The sequence below is a fragment of the Trypanosoma grayi genome (assembly GCF_000691245.1).
Source record: "Trypanosoma grayi strain ANR4 Tgr_57_V1, whole genome shotgun sequence".
Classification (NCBI taxonomy): domain Eukaryota; phylum Euglenozoa; class Kinetoplastea; order Trypanosomatida; family Trypanosomatidae; genus Trypanosoma; species Trypanosoma grayi.
Window position 1 is genome coordinate 1 of NW_008825676.1, and position 18254 is coordinate 18254.

The window sequence follows — 18254 nt, forward strand, 5'->3', positions numbered from 1 at the left end:
CGGGGGCGGTCCGGGCTCAGGCGTGCCGAAACCCCGGGCGGGGAGGAGGAGCAAGTTTCGGGTGTGGGGGGTCGTCCCTCGCCACATTGTGGTTTTCTCGTTTTTGTGGATCAGCCGGGTGGGTGCAGGTTTTTTTTTTGTTCCTTTTTTTTTGGCCTTTCTGTTTAGGTAAAGGGGAATGCCGGAAGTCGGTGATACTACGATGTTTGCCGTTGTTGAGGCAACGGGTCTGCTCGTGAAGGTCGAAGCTGTTGACGGTTCTGTTTACATTGGAAAGCTTTCGCGTTTTGACATGGAGCACGGCGATATTGAACTCTTTGATGTACGTTGCCAACATTGCGATTCTTCGCTGTCTGTAGAGTGCCGTGTCTTTTTGAAGGGACCAAGCGTTCGATTGATTCATCTCCCTCCCGATATGAAGAAAGCTTCGTTCTTGGACTGGAAGGATCCCAAAATTCAAAAAGAGCTCAAAACTAGTTTGAAGGCACGACGTTTAAAAGGGCATAGTGGCGTAAAGAACGACGTAGCCAAGGTAAAGATTGGTAAAGAAAAAAATCTGAAGAAGTTGAAGAAACTACTTTGAAATTTTTTTTTGCTGTGATTAGTTGGAACCGGATGACGTTTGACTTTATGCACCCCTGTGTGTTGAAGCTTTTTTACTTATTTTTTCCTTTTTTTTGTTGTCCACCGGAATTTGTTCTTTCCAGTCGTAGCAGGAAACAAATAATAAAGCATTGGCACGCAAAATAGAGAACATTCATGGCAGAGGAGTCAAAACCCAAGGTTGGAACTGATGCCAAGGTTGTTGTGGCGAAGAAGTATACAGGCGAATACTATGTTTTAGGTATGGTACGGGACAGGAAATCTTTTGCCATAGAGCATTCACATGCTCGTCAAAAAAAACATAGCGCAGATGAGTTTTGTATTGGCGATATAATTGGAAGAGGTGCCTTTGCTGAGGTTTACCAGTGCTGGAGGCCAGAGGAACCCGATGTCGTGTACGCAATGAAAAAAATAAGGAAGGATCTGATCATACAAAGACAACAGTCTTTAAATATTCACACTGAACGTGACCTTCTTTCTGATGCCAAGTCACGTCTGAGGCAGGTTAGTTCCCCATGGATTACCGACCTTGTTGTGAGTTTTCAGGATCAGGATTACTTATATATAGTGACTGAATACTGTTCGGGTGGGGATATGATTTCATGGCTTATACGTCATGATATTTTCCCGGAAGATGTAGCTAAGTTTTATATAGCTGAGCTAGTTTTAGCCTTGCATTCTCTGCACAAGATGGGTTATGTTCATAGAGATGTCAAGCCGGACAATATTCTTATTGATCGTGACGGGCATATAAAACTTGCTGATTTTGGTTTGTCAAAAAGGGATCCACAATGGCTTGAAGACCTCTGTCAATCAGATTTTGAGAATACTAGTGAAAAAGATGTCGATATGATGAGACGATTTAAGAATAAGAAAGAAAGAAGGGCCATGTTCTTTTCTACGGTCGGCTCTCCAGCTTACATTGCTCCTGAGGTTCTTCAAAGCCGGGGGTACACCTATTCATGTGATTGGTGGGGTGTGGGCATCATTCTTTATGAAATGTTATGTGGTTATCCACCATTTTTCAATGATAGCTCGGCAGGAACTGCAAAAAAGATAGTTCATTTTAAAGAATACCTGGAGTTTCCTCAAGAACCTGAGGCACTTTCTTCCAATGCGGTTGATTTAATTTCACACTTGATTGCTGATCCTGAAGAACGTTATGGATGTGAAGAGATATTGCGTCATCCATTTTTTGATGGTGTACCTGTTTCGGACAGTATTCGTCATGAAAAGGCACCTTTTTCTGTTGAGATAACTCATTCAAAAGATCGCCAATATTTTGAACCAGCATCTGATAATGCTGCTATTCAAAAACAGCCTCTTGTTACGGTGTCGCGAGAAGACCAAGCTGTGTTTGTAGGCTTTACATCCAAATTGAGCGATAGGGGCCAATCAACAACACTCTCTGGTGCTCTTGGGAGATTTCATGAGTTGCAAGATTTTTCAGATGAGGATTAGTTGAGTTGTCTGTGTGTGTTTTTTCTTGTGTTACGAGATATTAAATTTATATGTGTTTAAGATGTTTTAACATTTATTGTGCTTAGCTGTTCTGATAAAGTTTTATTTGTCAATATGCTTATAATTATCTGTTCATTAATTTTTTTTTATTCATTTGCTTCATATAAATATATACAAAGATCGTTGTTTCTTCTTTTGTTCTTTTTTTTTTTAGGGTCTTTCTATTTGGATTTCTGCAAAGAAATGGGCGACACACTATCCAAGCCTGTTACGGAAAAACACACTAGCACGTTCGAAACGTCGCACATTCGTGTTGGCTGTTGTGGGATGCAGGGGTGGCGAAAGTCTATGGAAGACGCACATGTTGCGCAGCTGAATCTTGACGGCAATAAACAACATGCGTTTTTCGGGGTATTTGATGGTCATAATGGACATAAGATTGCGAAGTATTGTAGTAGTCACCTTCTTGATGAACTCATGGCTACTCCAGAGTACCGTGAGGCCAACTTTACCGAGGCATTCAAAAAGGCCTTTAAGTCCTTGGATGCGAAAATAGCAACGATGCCCGCACTTCGTTCAGAGGGTGGGACTGCTGTAAGTTGTGTACTTTTGTCAAAAGGTGAAGTTGTGTGTGCGAATGCTGGTGATTGCCGAGCGGTTCTGTACCGAGGAAACACTGCTGTACCACTGAGCATTGACCATAAACCGTCAGTTCCTTCTGAAAGGGCTAGGATAGAGAAGGCTGGAGGAACAGTTCAGTCTCAGCGTGTTAATGGAACGCTAGCACTTAGCCGGGCTGTAGGTGATTTGGATTTTAAGGAGAATCTGGATCTTCCTTGGGATGAACAGATGGTTACTGCATTGCCGGACGTGCGTAGAATTAAGTGGACACCAGAAGACGCTTTTGTTGTTATTGCTTGCGATGGTGTCTGGGATGTTCTCTCTAATGAAGATTGCTGTGAACTCGTGAAGCTAGGTTTGATAGAAACTGATAATGACGTTGGACTGGCTTGTGAAATGGTGTTGGATAAATGTTTGGCCCCTAGGGCGCAAGGAGTTGGCTGCGACAATATGACCATTATTGTTGCTCAGTTTAAGCCAGCATTTTTTAGTCAAGGTTAGAGTCGGATGCTGTGATAAAAGAGCATTTAGTGAAGAATTTTTACTTGGGAAATGTGTGCCCACCAATTTTTCCTATGGGTGCGGAATACCTGAACGTTTGATAGCTTTTTTGGTTTTTGTGCCTCTCTGCTTGTTTCATCTCGTTTTAGGAATCTGTATAAATATATAATATGATTATTATACGTTTATGTGTTTTTTTTCTCTCTTACCTTGTTTTTTTTTTTGTAAAGATTGATTTCTAGTCCAAGGAGGCCCTTTTTTTTCTGTGTTGTGAGCGGATGTCATGCAAAGTTAATGAACAGTTGGATGAGCTTCGACTTGTTGCCGATATTTTAGACACACTCGCAAAGACAGAACAAAGATTACGCCCAGATCAAGTAACTCCTATAACGGAAAGGATCCGACGTGCCGTGGAGAATATAGAAAAGTCATCTACAGAGAAGAGGCTACAGGTATACAAGGATTTCAGTGAAAGGGACCGTTCCCGGCGTGCTGACGGTTTGCCTGATATACCTCAACAGGGCAGGCAACCATCTGCCCAATGCCGTGCAAGTTCAACAAAAAAATTTGTAGTTACAAAACCTTCAAGTATCAGCGCATTTCCCGTGCCAAGAGCAAAATGCCCACAGGGGCAACTAGCGGTATCAAAAGAGGTTTCACGCTACCTGGCTTGTACGTTGTATAATATTCTCGAAGGCGCAACAAGGCTCCTAAAAGCGTCTACAGCACATATTTTTGTTCGTAAGGGGGATGAAATGGTATCAATTGCCAACTGTTCTGCTAAGCTTTCCTTTCCCCCACAGTTAGTTCGTCACAGGTGTTTGGGGTCCGCGGATGCGGAAGTCTTGGCAAGTGGAATCGCTTTTAACCAGCATATCACAGATGGTTCGAAAACAACATCGAGTTTGCTTATTTTCCCTGCCCTTGCCCGTGATCCACCGTTTGCAGGGGCTTTGGCCGTGGTTCATGTGGAGAATAAATTGCAGGGAAGTGTGACATTTGATGGAGCGGATGAAGGAATTCTCCTTACAGCTGCTCAATTAGTTGGTGAGTTGATGTCACGTTTCCCACAAATGGATTGGATTGTAAACTTCTATGACCCTGCCACGCAACATATTTTAGCTCCTTTTGAACCCCGAAAAAGGGTCCCCATGTCACGTGGGATGACGTCTCGGGACCAACAGGCATTTATTACGGAAACACCTAACGATGCTGAATTAAATTCAGATGCCATCTACTGGAGAAAAGTTGAGGAATATGAGTCGCCACTGTTGATACGACGGGAAGTTCTGCCCCGTTTAGCTTCTCAAAAGCCTTTAGCCCAGGGCCTTTCGTCGGTTCCCACCTTACGTGAGGTTGATGCTTATGTAGAGAATATCCATAGCTGCTGGAAGCGTAGTGTATCCAGCAATGTTGCACTATCAGAGGAAGAACGTTCCAACCAGATTGAGTTGAAGGTGGCACGCCGTGAGTTAACTCGAATGAAGGCGCTTTACGAAGATGCTGCAGAACAATTGCGATTATATCGTCTGGAAGGCCGAGACTACGAAGAGGAGTTTCGTAGCATCAAGGGGGAGCTTGATGCCTATGTACGAAAGCGTGACAAAATGGACGTTCTGTAAGATGCAGAAAAAAAAAAAGGGAGCACATGCTGTTACAGAGGGACGTGTTGTGTGGAGCTGCCTCCATAAAGTTGGACCTACCTATCTCTTTTTTCACTTTGATTGCTTTTGCACAACAAAAATGAATTGATGAGAATGTTTTTTTTTGGTCCTTGAAATGTTCAACACCATTTTTTTTATCATGGGATTCTACTTACGCTGAATGAGGGAGTGAAGGAGAGAAGTGTGCTGGTTGGCCACTCATGTGTCTCCTCTCGTTTAGTTGTCGATCTCTGAAGCAGCGGTGATGACGTTTACCTTGCGTTGTGGACCGTGCAAGAATTATTGATTATGAAAGAATGCTACTAAGCACGGGTGTAGTTGTAATATTAAGTGTCACAACGGGTTTTTTTGTCTCTTTTTTTCTGCATTTTTTTCCTTTTATGTACCAGCGGGAAAGAAGCCGAAAAAAGAGATAATTCGGGCCCTGTAAAGAACGTAATCAAAAGAAAAAAAATAAAATATACAGGTGCTTACGTGTAGATCTCTCCTTTCCACAGCAAGGTAGGCCACTAGAACCCGAGTCTTTGTTTTTGGACTGACTTTTTTCCCCCGTAGTGTTCTTTCTTGGATTTAAATGCTGGTTAAGGATACCAATGAGAGTTCATCGAATGCCGTCTCAAAAACCGGGGTACCCTATGTTCCCGTTGATGTTATAGTAAAGGAAATTGCCCCTTTAATTCCTCTACCAGAGAAGATGATCCGCGAACTTGTGGAGCGGTACGACGAAGACAGTATGGGCGGGCTGTCAGAAAAGCAGTGGATTCGTTTTTGTGAGGAAAATCAAAAGCGTTTCGCCTCTTTAGGCGAACAAGAGTTTACATTTGACCGGTTTGTGGGATATAGTGATCTTACTGTAAACGAACAATCGACTCGTACCCATCGATTTCCTCAAAGTGTTGTGCGTTTTTTGGAGGGTTTTGCAGCAGGAGGGATTGCTGGAGCCATTAGCAAGACAGTCATTGCGCCTGGGGATAGGGTAAAGATCATATTTCAAGTTGATTCGGGCCGAAAGTTTACCTTACTCAATGCCGTGAGATTGGGTGTTGACACTGTGCGTGAACATGGGGTTCTAGGTCTTTGGATTGGCAACGGTGCCATGATGATGCGTGTGGTGCCCTACGCTGCCACCACCTTCGCATCGTTTGACTACTATCATCATGCGCTTTGTCAGGTTGTAAACACGAAGCGAGCTGACGGCACGGAAGAGGAAGGTCTTGCGGTGACTTTGCGATTCTTGAGCGGATCGCTGGCTGGTGCAACAGCAACGGCCTGTACCTACCCCTTGGATATGATGCGGGCACGATTAGCGGCCCACAGTTGTACGGGTGAGACCCTTCCAAGCTACCGCATTGCGTACAGAACGCTTGTTGGTACGCATGGCTGGTTGTCACTCTACTCTGGCCTAGTTCCCACACTCGTGGGAATAATGCCATATGCAGGATGCAGTTTTGCGGTTTTTGAATCTCTAAAAAAATATATTATTAAGTGGCGAGACCTTCCATCAGATAAGTCGATCCCGGTGCACGAGCGGATGATTGCCGGTGGGCTTGCTGGTCTTATTGCCCAGTCTGCCACCTACCCTCTGGATATTGTTCGTCGGCGTATGCAGGTTTCACCTGGCCGCTACCGTGGTGTTCTTCACGCCCTTAAAACAATTTACAAGGAGGAGGGCTTGGCCCAGGGCTGGTACAAGGGGTTGCAAATGAACTGGATCAAGGGGCCGATTGCTGTCGCTACCGGTTTCACCATTAACGACATCATCAAGCGTCGTATGCGGGAGTATGATGCGAAGGCTGCCCAGCTGTCCCACCGGGAGAGCCTGGTAACAATTCCCGAGGCATTTGCATGTGGTGGTGTTGCTGCTGGAGTGGCAAAACTTTGGACTGTGCCATTTGATCGTTTAAAAATTATGTACCAAGTAGGTATGAGTGTGTCAGACCCGCATACTTTTGGCCGCCAAGGTATCGCAATGATGAGTGATATGCTTGTTGAGAGCCCAAACATGTGGCAAAGTAGTGGAATCATGATGGTGAGAGTCGTTCCCTATGGAGCGCTAACTTACTGCTTCTATGATGTATTCCAAACAGCTGCCGAGCGTCTTATGTTTTCCGTTACCCCTACACCAGCCACCAATTTTGTTGCTGGTGGGTCTGCAGCAGCACTTGCAACGGCTATAGTATATCCATTGGATCTTGTGCGTGCCAAAGCCGCTACAAACACCCTTCCACCTAATTCTCAATCATACTACTGGATGCTTCGTCATATGGCGGGACAGAAAGGCATGCGCTCGTTGTGGGAGGGCTGCTCGCTCGCTGTCATGGGCATTGGCCCTCTTGCTGGTATAGGCTTTGCAACATACGAATTTATAAAGGAACGTTATCATTGTGATAATTTTGGTGAACGACTCCTCGCTGGAATGCTAGCTGGTGTTGCTGGTCAGATCTCAACTTATCCTCTTAACGTAGCTAAACGCCAGCGGCAAGTGGAGCAACTTGTGTACTCAAGGCTTGGTGACCTGAAGAATATATTTATGAAGCCCGGATTCTATGCTTCTTTATATAGAAAAATGCCCTTTGGGTGGTCGATCGGTGCAATGACGTTTGGGATATCTTTTGCCGTCAATGATTTGTGCCGCGACGTGGTGGTCAAGGCAAAGAAGGATATTTTGCATGACCTTTTTTTCACCAGCTTGCAGTAGTGTTGTTTCATAGAGTTGACGATGTATTCGTGACATATTTGTGTGCAGGCTGCCGAAGCAAAAAAAAAAAAACTCCTATCGGTCTCTATGAGAAAAGAGACGGAGAGAGTATGTATATATATGTGTGTGTGTGCGTGAGAGAGAAAGAATAGTGGCGTACAACTGGTTTTATGGAAGATCTTTGTACCTGTCTTTCTTATTCTTTCTTTCGCATGCGGACATACATACATACATACATACGCCATGTCTTTGTGCTTTGTTTTTCCTTGGTGTGCTCCTTTCCCGCGTGCACGACGGAGAGCAGACTTCATGTGGGGGCTGAAAAGGAATAAGCTTTGAAATTAGTTGGGGTGGGTGGTTGGGTGGGGTCGGAGCCGTGCACCGATTAAAAGGAAAAGAGAGGAGGACACGACGTGACGGTTTCTGTGGAGTGTTGGAAGTAAAGCCGTGGCTCTACTGTTGGAATTCTGTTGCATTCGGTGAGGTCTGTTGTTATTATTGTTTTAAAATATGAACAGAAATTTATGGGAGACAACTTTGTCCTCTGAACGCGAAGCTGAGTCTGAAGAAGGGTCGCCGTGAGGTTCATACGTAAAAAAATGATTAAACTGTTTCACGCTACTGTGCATCACATCGAGACGCAAAGCGGGTCCTTGTGGTAATGGCGGTGGCTACGTGCCTGTAACAATGCGCCTCGTTACTAGTTTTATAGGTTGGAGTTTGCATTCCCTTCCATTCCATACATGTATACATATATTATCAACACATGCTTCTGCAGACAGTTTTTGTTTTCATTTCACATTCACACTTCTTCAGGTGCGACGATAACGTCCAAATTCTGTAATTAGTAAGGTAATAACAGCAAGGGAAAAAAAGAAAGTTATATATACGGGAGGTGAGCAAGGCTTTGAGCTCATTATCAGGTAGTACAATTGATGCAGAGTGGAGAAAACACGAGCCCTGCCCAGTGGAGTGGGCTTCGTGAAGAGGGGAACATTGCGTTCAAGAACGGTGCATTCGATGAGGCTATCAGACTTTATTCAAAAGCCATCGAAATGAACCCGCAGGAGGTCACTCTTTTTTCGAACCGAAGTGCCGCATATTCAAAGAAAATCGAATTTAAGGCGGCCCTGGAAGACGCTGAGGCAGCAATAGCGATTGACAAGACTTTCCCCAAGGCATACTCACGTCTTCACGCCGTGCTGTGTAACCTGGGCCGCTTCCAGGAGGCTGCGCAGAAACTGAAGCAGGGTGTCGAGAATCTAGAGAGTTCTGGTGCACCAAAGGTAGACATTAAGCATCTGCAGGAAATGCAAGCAGTTGCTGAAGAGGGTCAAAGAGCCATTGAGGAAGGACAACGTTTTCTTGCAGAGGGAAACTTCACTGGCGCAGAGAAGGCACTAATAGAGACATATAGAGCCTTTCCGTACTGCGCCTCTGTTGCCTTTATGATCGCCGAGGCTCGGGCAGCGAAGCACCCAGAAGAAGTGACACGTACTCTCATGTCCTTCACTCAAACACACAGCAATGATCCATCGTACCTTTACACATGGGCCTTGGCGAGCTACTACCGTGGACCGGACGGCTTAAAAAGTGCACAGACCATTCTCCGTCAGGTATTAGAGTGGGATCCCGACAATAAGAAGGCTAGTACTCTTTTGAAAAAGATTCGTTTTGTCGAATCTCATAAGGAGAAGGGAAATACTGCATTCAAAGAGAAACGATTCCGAGATGCTATAGAGGCGTACACAGCTGCCATTGACCTGGACTCTACCAATGTGAGAATGGTAGCTACTTTACGGGGAAATCAAGCTGCTGCAAAGATGGAACTAAAGGAATATTCAAGTGCTCTTCTCGATTGTGATTTTGCTATTAACAATGGTGGTGGTAGCGCCAAGCTTCATGCACGCCGTGGCCGCATTCATGAGCAATTAAATAATTATGCTGATGCTGTGAGAGATATTCAGAGAGCAGCTGAGATGGACGAGTCGTACAATGGTGAGTTGCGTCGCATGAAAGCAAGTGCAAAGAAGGGAAAGCGGAAGGACTACTATGGAACTCTTGGTTTGCCCAAGAACGAAGATAATGATGCCTCCATTAAGCGTGCATACAAGAAGGCGTGTTTGCAGTGGCATCCGGATAAGTGGGCACACGCCCAGGAAGATGAGAAGAACCACGCTGAAAAAATGTTTAAGGAAGTAGGTGAGGCCTTTTCGATTCTTTCTGATCCGCAAAAGAAGCGCATGTATGACAATGGGCACCTTGACAACGCCGTAGAGGGCGCCGCGGCTCCTGGGATGCCTCCCTTCAGCGATGATATGATCAACTTGATGCACATGTTCGGAGGCGGGTTGTCTCAGGGTGAAATGCCACGCGGTTTCGGTTACCCTGGTGCCCATCAGGGTAACCGTCAAACAGGATTCCAATTCCGGTTTTTCTAGTCGTTCTCTCTTTCTCTATTTTTCAGTGGAAGAGTTTGTGACAAAGAGAAGTGCTGCACTCCAAACTGCTCTCGTATGGTTACTGCCATGTTACCATCACAGCGTTGCGGGTCCTTTTACTCCGCAAGTGGTGTTATGTTCGCAAGGAGGTGAACTCGTCGTGTTGGCGTGCGTACACGGCGTCTTGACATCTTTTGGATGTGCTGCTGCGTAATATACCGTAACGACCGTAAACGTATCAGGAAAACCCCTTCTGATAAATTCGCGTACTCGTCATGTTTAGGGGTGCTATTGGGTGAATTTTTTTTGTTGTTTCCCATGCTCTCTGGTCTCAGATGAACAACTTCTGAGGTTGAAGAACGATGCGGGGTCTCTTTGGTCTGTTTCAGCCCTGCTGTTTGAAATAAGGGACCGCCAAGGTCTTTCAAGGAGGTGGAGGGGTGAGGAGTTAAAATACATCGATATAGTTTCCCCCTCAACCACGTACCATCGAAAAAAAAAAAGTCAAAAACAAGAAAGGACCCAAGGAAGAATCGTATAAAGAAAAAAAGTTCTCTCATATTACGCTTGCCCAGGTATGCCCCCTCGTTTTCGAATTTGTCCTCTCTGTCAGCAGGGGTTTGGCAGCGCATCCATCAATATTCATATCCCGCAGTGCTACGAGAAGGCTGTGAAGCGTTGGCGGCTCAATCCTGTGGGACCTATGCCAGTGATGCCGAGTTTGGGACCTTCGCCCCGTCAGAATGGGGGAAAACAAATAATGACCTGTTCGGCGCGCGGTAATGGCGTGAGTGGGGCAAGATCACTACGGCAGCAAACCGGTTTCGCGGATGTTCCGGAGTTTGCAGAAGAGAACATGAATTTACACCCATGCTCTCATTGCGGTCGAAAGTTTTTGTTCGATCGCATCACCTACCATGAAAGTGTATGTAAAGGTGACGTAAAGCGCAGAGTATTCAATAGTCGAAAGCAACGTGCTGTTGAAGACGGGGGCGACAGCAATGACGGTGGTTTTGGAATGTCGTACGGCAAAAAGAAAAAGGGTCTTAAAAGTTCTGCTGGTGGCACAGGGCTCTCTGCTGGCATTCCACGGACGCGGTGGCGCGAACAGCATCGTGAATTTCAAGAGGCTATGCGGGCGGCACGAAACGCACAGAGTGCCAGCCGAGACATGTGGGGTGGCGCCTCTCTCAGGGATCCACCAGCTCAACAAGAGAACCGACAACGTGCACCGCCTGCTGTCATGAGGCATCAAAAAGGATTGCAAATCCGACAACAAAGAACGATGCACCCCATCGATACTGGCTTTTCAAGACAACCAGCCGTGGGTCGACGGGTGCCGCCGAGGCGGCCTTATGGAAATGCCTTTGGTGGTGGTGGCGAGCGCTTTACTAGTGGTATTGGTGGTGGTGGTGGAGGCAAAATTATAAATGATAATACGACCAGCCTGGGAATGTTGCAGGCTTTTGGCCGGGCATAGTGAGGCGCCACGACTCTCCGTGATATCCCTCATACGACCAGTTATATGGATATGGAAAATCAAGTGAAAATATCCTGCAAAAGGTAGCCATGTGTTTGGCCACCGTTCAGACACGCAGAATTTTTTAGTGGTTCATTTTTGCAGCTCTGTTGTGATCCTTGGGATTGCACCAGGATGTAGATTTGGTTTTACAGCTTTTAGGGTTTTGCCTCTTTTTTGTTTTCCTTTTTTTTTGTGTCGTCTTCCAGATGCTGCTTCTTCCTTGGATAAGTGGAGGATTTATTATGATGTTACCCCCGGTATTTGTGTCGAATTTATACCACAGGGTTTTTTGTGAGTGTGTGCATTCGAGTGAGAGTTGTGAACCATTCGTTCACTTCCTTTACCATACTCCCCTTTTCAGATACCAGTGTGAGGCCTGTACATCCGTTGGAAAGGAAGAGATGAAATGGATCCATACCACGAACACGGACTTGACACACCGATACACGTGGACACTCTCTGACGCTAAAATAAGTCGTTTTCTCTTCTTCCTTTCTTTCTTTCTTTCTTTCTTTCCTCAATTTTCCCTCTCCCCCTTCTGCGTGTGTTGAACATGGCGCTGACAAGATAAAGGGAATAAATCTTAGGTATGCTGCGCAGGACTCCTCTTTCTTTCTTGGCCGCGTCGCGCCTTCTGTTGTCTGGAGGTGGTACTGGCCCCACACCGTACCAGGACAAAGCGTACCCTGTGCAACCGCACAACCTGAATGAGTTGCAGCAACCGCCAGACACGTGGCGCAAGAGTCCATTCATGAGCAAATTGATGGACCAGGCTCTCCCTGTGTATGATGATGTCGTGACAGGTTCCGGCCGCCTTCATTGGCAAGAGCCCGCTAAGGTTTGGCACTTTTTCGACGCTGATGACACTCTTATATTGGAGGAGCATGACCGCGAAGAGTGGAACGAGCGTCCGTACATTGCTGTTAACCACTTGTACGAGCCACCGATTGGTAGCGAGGATCGTCCAATTCGCATTGAGGCTGTGGGCAACCCGGGTGACCAACAGATTGTGTTGTGCTTCGGTAACTGCGCGCCCCATGTGCCGCAGTCGAACTACTACATGATGATGAAGGGCTACACGAAGAACAAGTGCCCCATGTGCCAACAGTGGTTCTACATTCACAACCGTCCGTGGTTGGTGATGCACCCTGACTGGACTGATGAGCCTGCAGCGGATGAGGGCCCGGCATACACGTTTGCGGAGATTGAAGCGGAGTTTGATCGTGATTTCCACGAGTTCGCCGTTTACTTGAACGCTGAGTAGACAAGTTAGGACACTTTGAGGGACCTGGGGTAGGTTAGTGTGTGGCTTAGAACCATAACACAGAGGAATATGCAACAGTATTTGGTTTTTTTTTTAACCGTAGTACTTTACATCTATCTTGTGTAGTAGTGAGGCAGAAAACCGGGAGTGGGGTTTCATTTTGAGAGGATTTTCATTCCTGTTGGGTGTCTGTCATTCATTGGGACTGAAGGAATAGCAAGAAGGAAAACTCTGCAAGCCCGGCCCTATACTGGGAGAGAGAGAGAGAGAAGTAGCTTGCACTTGTCGGGTAGTCATGTTGTTTCGCCCTAATTACTATGCTTTTCTTTTCCTATTTCTCTCGTTCTCTTTTTTTGAAGCGGCGTCCCTCGTCTGCGGCGGCATGTCGCTTTACCAAGGCAAGACGATGCTTGCTCCAATGGTGCGCGTTGGGAGCGTAGGATTTCGCATCTTTTGCGCCGCACATGGGGCCGACGTCGTCTTTTCTGAAGAAGTTGTGGCAGCCAAGTTGGTGCGCTGCTGCCGAGAGGTTCGTGTGTGCGACGAGAGTGTCGGACCCATGGTTGAATTTGTCGCGTACGAGCCCTTCAAGCAGAAGTACAAGCGGAGTGTTGCGTTCTCCACGCCGCTGCGTTCGGCGGCTGACCGGGCGGGCGAAGGGGCGCCGGTGGTGCTACAGCTCGGTGTGTCGAGCCCTGAGATGGGCGTTGCTGCTGCGCTGCAGTGCTGCGAAGACGTTGACGGCATCGATGTCAACATGGGATGCCCAAAGAAGTTTAGTGTGGCAAACGGCATGGGCGCAGCTCTCATGCGGGATACGGCAAGAGCTGCATCTATCCTGGTGGCGATTGATGCGGCGGTGAACGCTCCTGAGAGGGTGGCGGTACGCGGTCGACGTGTGCCGGTGAGTTTCAAAACTCGACTACTGGAAACGGCGGAGACAACTGCGCAGATGATTCTCTCGGTAATGGAGAAGGTGGGACCCAACCGCGTGCACGCCATCACACTGCATGCCCGCACCACCACTCAGACGTCAGAGACTCCACCGCTTTACGATCGGGCGGCAGCGACGGTGAAGCTGTTGCGTGCCCATCCACTGCTGGAGAGGATGTGTTTCGTCCTGAATGGGTCTGTGACATGTCGGGCGGATGGTGCAATCAAAATGACGAAGTTTGGCTTTGATAGTGTGATGATTGCACGGCATGCCATGTGGGATATGTCTGTATTTTCTCATCAAGAACAGCCCGAAGGATGTGTGGTTTCTAATGAGGTCGGCGAGACTCCTCTGGCGTCTGCCTCGTGGTTGGAATTGTACAGGGATTTGTTGCGCTATCAGGTAAAATACCAGACGCCGTTTATGTACGTCAAGTATCATCTCACACGAAGTATACCTTGTATCAGTGCAATGAAGCATCTGATGACGGCAATCCAGCAGGAGACGAGCTGCTACGAGGATGTGGCGAAAGTCCTCGGGTTTCCCACAGAGGAGCAACTGGGAATGCGGGATGCGGCGCCTATGGAGTTGGTTTCGTGCATTCCGGAGGGAAGCTTCCACACGAATGATGTGTGCCATGCTAACTGCGATGCGACTAACACTGTGCAGGGGTGCAGTGAGGTAACGGCAGCTGCTCCAGTGCTGAAGAAATCAAGAAAGGAATGATGTCGGCTGGGTATGGTTTCCCCTCCGTCCTCCTCTGTATTGGCACAAGGCGGTTATTCGAAAGTAAGGTTAAGGCTTTGTAGTTCGCATATTGTTCGACTGCTCCCGTTTCTATCTCTCTCTATTTTATTTTCTTTTGCTTCTACTTTCTCCGTTTCATGTTTTTTCTTCTTAATAATTCCTTATTTCATATAATTTATTGTTTTTGCTGCAACATTGACGCTTTCGCCCTGTCCTGCCTTATTGCTGCGCTTAGTTAGTGTGCGTGCTCGCCCCTCTCAACAGACTGATGGCCCTATCCCCGCGTTCGCGTTTGAACTGCATTGAGCAGGCATGGACGTACATTGACAAGATGCTTGATTCACAGGATGGACTCAAGGTTCTGCTCTGCGATGATACAACGCGCAACATTCTGTCGGTGGTGTACTCACAGCATCAACTCCTCCACCACAATGTCGTGCTCGTTGATATGCTGTCAAACAGGGATCATTACCCGATGAAGCATTTTCGGTGTGTCATCTTTTGCAGGCCGTCACCTGCCTCGCTGGCCTGTGTCTACCAGGAACTGGCAGAAGGCAACTTTGCGTCCTATTCTCTGTACTTCTCTCACTTGTTGGAGTCCAACCTTGTGCAATCACTAGCGAATGCCGACTTATTGAATCTCGTGAATTCTGTTAATGAAATTTACTTAGATTCTGTTTTGCTTACGGAGTACGTGGCCATTACGCAGCTAAAGCCCGGAACCTTACGGTCCGCTGTTAGCCCTCTCGTAAACCCCATCACGTACTCGCAGTGGGACAGTGCTGCGTTTGATCGCATGGCGGAAAGCATAGTGAGCATGATACTCATGACGAACCGCCGCCCTGCCATTCGCTACAGGGGTCAGAATAAGGTCACGGAGAAACTGGCAAAGCTTGTATCTGAAAAGATGAAGGGCGTGCACCAGTGCTTTCCTGACCTCAGGGCGAAGGAGTCGGTCCTGCTTATATTGGACAGGATGGATGACCCTGTCACGGCACTCGTCACTCCGTGGACGTACGAGGCAATGATACACGAGATTATTGGATTTCAGAGTGGCAATGAAGTTACAATTGACGATCCTGATGCGAAACCCGAAGAGCGCGTTCATGTTCTCACGGCACACAACGATCCGTTCTTTGCACAGCACCGCTACAGCGACTATGGTCAAGTCTGTATTGCCGTGAGTGAATTAGTGAAGACGTACAAGGCACTTAACAACTTTGACAGGAATAATGTCTCTCTAGACGAAATCAAAAACTTCATGAACCGATTTCCAGAAGCGCGTAAGCAGTCTATGCAGGTGACACGGCATTGTGGCATTGCAAGCCAGTTGGTGACGGAGGTGAATGGGCGTAATTTGACACGTTTGTCAGTTCTAGAACAGGAAATGCTTGCCTCCAACAACGTGGCAGAACACTCTAAGCAGATGATGGAGATCGTGCAAGACCCCAAGACAGACGTTGACGATGCCCTGCGCATGGTCATGTTGTACGCGCTACGGTACGAAAAAACCAGCGGGAACATCATCTCTCAGTTGAAGGACGAGCTTGGGAAACGCAATTGCCCAGCCCCACGCATTTCCCTTATCGACCGTGTGCTGGAGTATGGAGGGGCAGACAAGCGACTGCATGAGCTATTCCGTGTGTCCACGGGGCACATGCTAAAGGTGGTCGCCAAAGCAGTGGGGCAGTTCGGTAAGGATGTGCAGAATGTGCTGACACAGCACGTCCCCCTTATGAAAAAACTTATCAACCGCGTGTACAACGGAACTCTATCGGAGCAGAACTACCCGGTGCAGGAGGTGGCGAGCTCCCCCATACCTACTGCAGCAGTGCCTGCTATTCGGGCAAAGGACATTATAATTGTGATGGTGGGTGGTGTGACGTATTCTGAGTCGATGCTTTTGCACCAAATCAATCAAGGCCAAGTGAGCAACAATGTTGAGTCACTGATGAATTTGGGCAAGAACATGACGAGACTTGTTGGTGGTGACGCCCCTGGTAACGCCGCTTCCGACGAGCCGTACACGGAAAAGATCGAGGCACGTGTCACACTTCTTTCCACCACAATTATTGACTCGAAGGACTTTATCCACTCCCTACCTTCCTAATGGGAGGTGTTGCCAGACTAAATTCCACAGGGAATTTATTTTTGCTGAGGGCAGACGCTTTTTTTTTTTGCATTTCGTTGTGCCCCTGCTGTTGTTGTTGCTGTTGTTGTTATTCCTGCTGTTGCTCGATGCTTGATGTTCGATGGCCCCTCCGTCTTCCACCTTCCTCGCCAAGCAGAACACGAAGGGGGACAAGAGGGCGGGTGAGAGAAGAAAAAATTGAGCGAGCGCGCGAGGAAGAGTATGTGTCTGTAGGTGTTTGTGAGATGTGTGAGAATTATATCTTTGCACTCTTGTTTTTTGGATTTCAGTTCCACTATGAACTGCCCATTCCCATCATCACCTTCTGCCCCTTTCTTTCTTTCTTTCTTTTTTTCTTTGCCGGGTTTTGCTCGTGTCTTTTCTACCCTTTTATTGCCCCAGACTGTCTTAGATCTCGACGCATTCGGCCAAGGATCATCCCATTTGTTGCACATGTCGGCGACGTTCTCCACTGGCATACCGAACTTCTTCACGTCGCCCATGGCGGCGTTCCCCTCGCGCAATCTGTTCCACTCTGCTGAGCGTCCTGCTGAGGGCGGTGTGGGCGGCACTACCTTTACCCACGAGGATCGTCTCATGCTGCAGCTACTGTACCAGCAGCAGCAGGCCATACAGATTCAGCTTCAATCTATGGCGCTGTCGATGCAGCAACTGCACATGGCTCTGGCGGGGCTGTCCAAGCCGCCAATGACGATGTCAACGTACGGTAGTGCCCTCAATGAGGTAAACGCATCCACAAATGCCACTGTTTCCGCGCCGATGGCTACACAATCGTCTGTCAATGACACTGTGGAGGCCATGACGTCGGCGCAGTGTGAGCGCCAAAATCATCATCCTGAACGCAAGAACGCCACCACGGCGTACCCGTCGGCACGTGCATCATCGGCGAAGGAGACATCGCGTTCTTGCACTCCACCTCGTGACGATTTAGACATGTCACACCATAGTGCAACGAACCACTCCACCGAGTCTGTTGCTCCGTGGGATCCCTCTGCTGGATCGCGCCAGAGCAGCGTTGTTCGTGCGGCCCGTGCGGAGAATCCCCTTCTGTTGTCGTTGCGAGGCAAACTACCAACTCCCAATCGCTCTGGTGCGGCCTCCGTCTCGGGTGGCACAGGCTACACTGCGAGTGCGAATATCAGTGCATCGCTAGAGGACTCAAAGCCGACTGTCCGACCTACACTTCATCCCTCTTCCTCGTCTCTCAGTGCTGAGACGGAGGCCCAGAATGTTTCGTCTTCAAGGCACACCGCTGCTCGCTCTCAGAATCAGCAGCGCATCGTGCTGGACAATCGCAAGGTAGATCCGTCGCATCGTTTACACTCCAGTGCGGAGATTAGTGCAGAGGCGGTTGATCTGGGGAGGGAAGATCCACGCCACGGCACGGAGTGGAACTCCACTAGCAGTCATCATTATCGTGAGGGCAAAGAGGAGGGCCGAGGGGTGAATGCCTCCGCTTTAGGATATGACTCGCAGAGCGACGGGTACGGTAGCTACGAAACGAGGCAGTACTTAAAGAGCGTTGGTATCATATGAAGGACAACGCGATAAAACTGGGAGGAAAGTAAGGAGAGAAGGAGGGAGAAAGGGCGCTGAGAGGAACCCTATATCCCACCCTCCTCCCGAGGATGCGCGTCACTGGTGTG

The 18254-nt window shown here is 47.8% G+C and overlaps 11 protein-coding genes across 11 annotated transcripts; all 11 read left to right on the forward strand.

The window, feature by feature from the left end:
* Window positions 1-178: 178 nt before the first annotated feature.
* On the forward strand, window positions 179-583 carry DQ04_00571000 (small nuclear ribonucleoprotein; the record flags this gene model as incomplete). The annotated part of the gene is made up of 1 exon (XM_009309264.1): window positions 179-583. One exon carries the CDS (start codon window positions 179-181, stop codon window positions 581-583), a length of 405 nt encoding a protein of 134 aa, XP_009307539.1.
* Window positions 584-759: 176 nt separating this feature from the next.
* On the forward strand, window positions 760-2064 carry DQ04_00571010 (putative serine/threonine protein kinase; the record flags this gene model as incomplete). The annotated part of the gene is made up of 1 exon (XM_009309265.1): window positions 760-2064. The coding sequence occupies one exon, from the start codon at window positions 760-762 to the stop codon at window positions 2062-2064; it is 1305 nt and encodes a 434-aa protein (XP_009307540.1).
* Window positions 2065-2307: 243 nt separating this feature from the next.
* Window positions 2308-3186, forward strand: DQ04_00571020 (protein phosphatase 2C-like; the record flags this gene model as incomplete). The annotated part of the gene is made up of 1 exon (XM_009309266.1): window positions 2308-3186. The coding sequence occupies one exon, from the start codon at window positions 2308-2310 to the stop codon at window positions 3184-3186; it is 879 nt and encodes a 292-aa protein (XP_009307541.1).
* Window positions 3187-3464: 278 nt separating this feature from the next.
* On the forward strand, window positions 3465-4808 carry DQ04_00571030 (hypothetical protein; the record flags this gene model as incomplete). Its single annotated transcript, XM_009309267.1, has 1 exon — window positions 3465-4808. The coding sequence occupies one exon, from the start codon at window positions 3465-3467 to the stop codon at window positions 4806-4808; it is 1344 nt and encodes a 447-aa protein (XP_009307542.1).
* A 616-nt stretch (window positions 4809-5424) lies between these two features.
* On the forward strand, window positions 5425-7548 carry DQ04_00571040 (putative mitochondrial carrier protein; the record flags this gene model as incomplete). Its single annotated transcript, XM_009309268.1, has 1 exon — window positions 5425-7548. The coding sequence occupies one exon, from the start codon at window positions 5425-5427 to the stop codon at window positions 7546-7548; it is 2124 nt and encodes a 707-aa protein (XP_009307543.1).
* Window positions 7549-8483: 935 nt separating this feature from the next.
* DQ04_00571050 (putative TPR-repeat-containing chaperone protein DNAJ) lies at window positions 8484-9989 on the forward strand (the record flags this gene model as incomplete). Its single annotated transcript, XM_009309269.1, has 1 exon — window positions 8484-9989. One exon carries the CDS (start codon window positions 8484-8486, stop codon window positions 9987-9989), a length of 1506 nt encoding a protein of 501 aa, XP_009307544.1.
* A 577-nt stretch (window positions 9990-10566) lies between these two features.
* On the forward strand, window positions 10567-11469 carry DQ04_00571060 (hypothetical protein; the record flags this gene model as incomplete). Its single annotated transcript, XM_009309270.1, has 1 exon — window positions 10567-11469. One exon carries the CDS (start codon window positions 10567-10569, stop codon window positions 11467-11469), a length of 903 nt encoding a protein of 300 aa, XP_009307545.1.
* Window positions 11470-12100: 631 nt separating this feature from the next.
* On the forward strand, window positions 12101-12775 carry DQ04_00571070 (hypothetical protein; the record flags this gene model as incomplete). Its single annotated transcript, XM_009309271.1, has 1 exon — window positions 12101-12775. The coding sequence occupies one exon, from the start codon at window positions 12101-12103 to the stop codon at window positions 12773-12775; it is 675 nt and encodes a 224-aa protein (XP_009307546.1).
* Window positions 12776-13181: 406 nt separating this feature from the next.
* DQ04_00571080 (putative dihydrouridine synthase) lies at window positions 13182-14435 on the forward strand (the record flags this gene model as incomplete). Its single annotated transcript, XM_009309272.1, has 1 exon — window positions 13182-14435. The coding sequence occupies one exon, from the start codon at window positions 13182-13184 to the stop codon at window positions 14433-14435; it is 1254 nt and encodes a 417-aa protein (XP_009307547.1).
* Window positions 14436-14724: 289 nt separating this feature from the next.
* DQ04_00571090 (putative vacuolar protein sorting-associated protein) lies at window positions 14725-16566 on the forward strand (the record flags this gene model as incomplete). The annotated part of the gene is made up of 1 exon (XM_009309273.1): window positions 14725-16566. One exon carries the CDS (start codon window positions 14725-14727, stop codon window positions 16564-16566), a length of 1842 nt encoding a protein of 613 aa, XP_009307548.1.
* A 474-nt stretch (window positions 16567-17040) lies between these two features.
* On the forward strand, window positions 17041-18144 carry DQ04_00571100 (hypothetical protein; the record flags this gene model as incomplete). Its single annotated transcript, XM_009309274.1, has 1 exon — window positions 17041-18144. One exon carries the CDS (start codon window positions 17041-17043, stop codon window positions 18142-18144), a length of 1104 nt encoding a protein of 367 aa, XP_009307549.1.
* Between the last annotated feature and the right edge of the window lie 110 nt (window positions 18145-18254).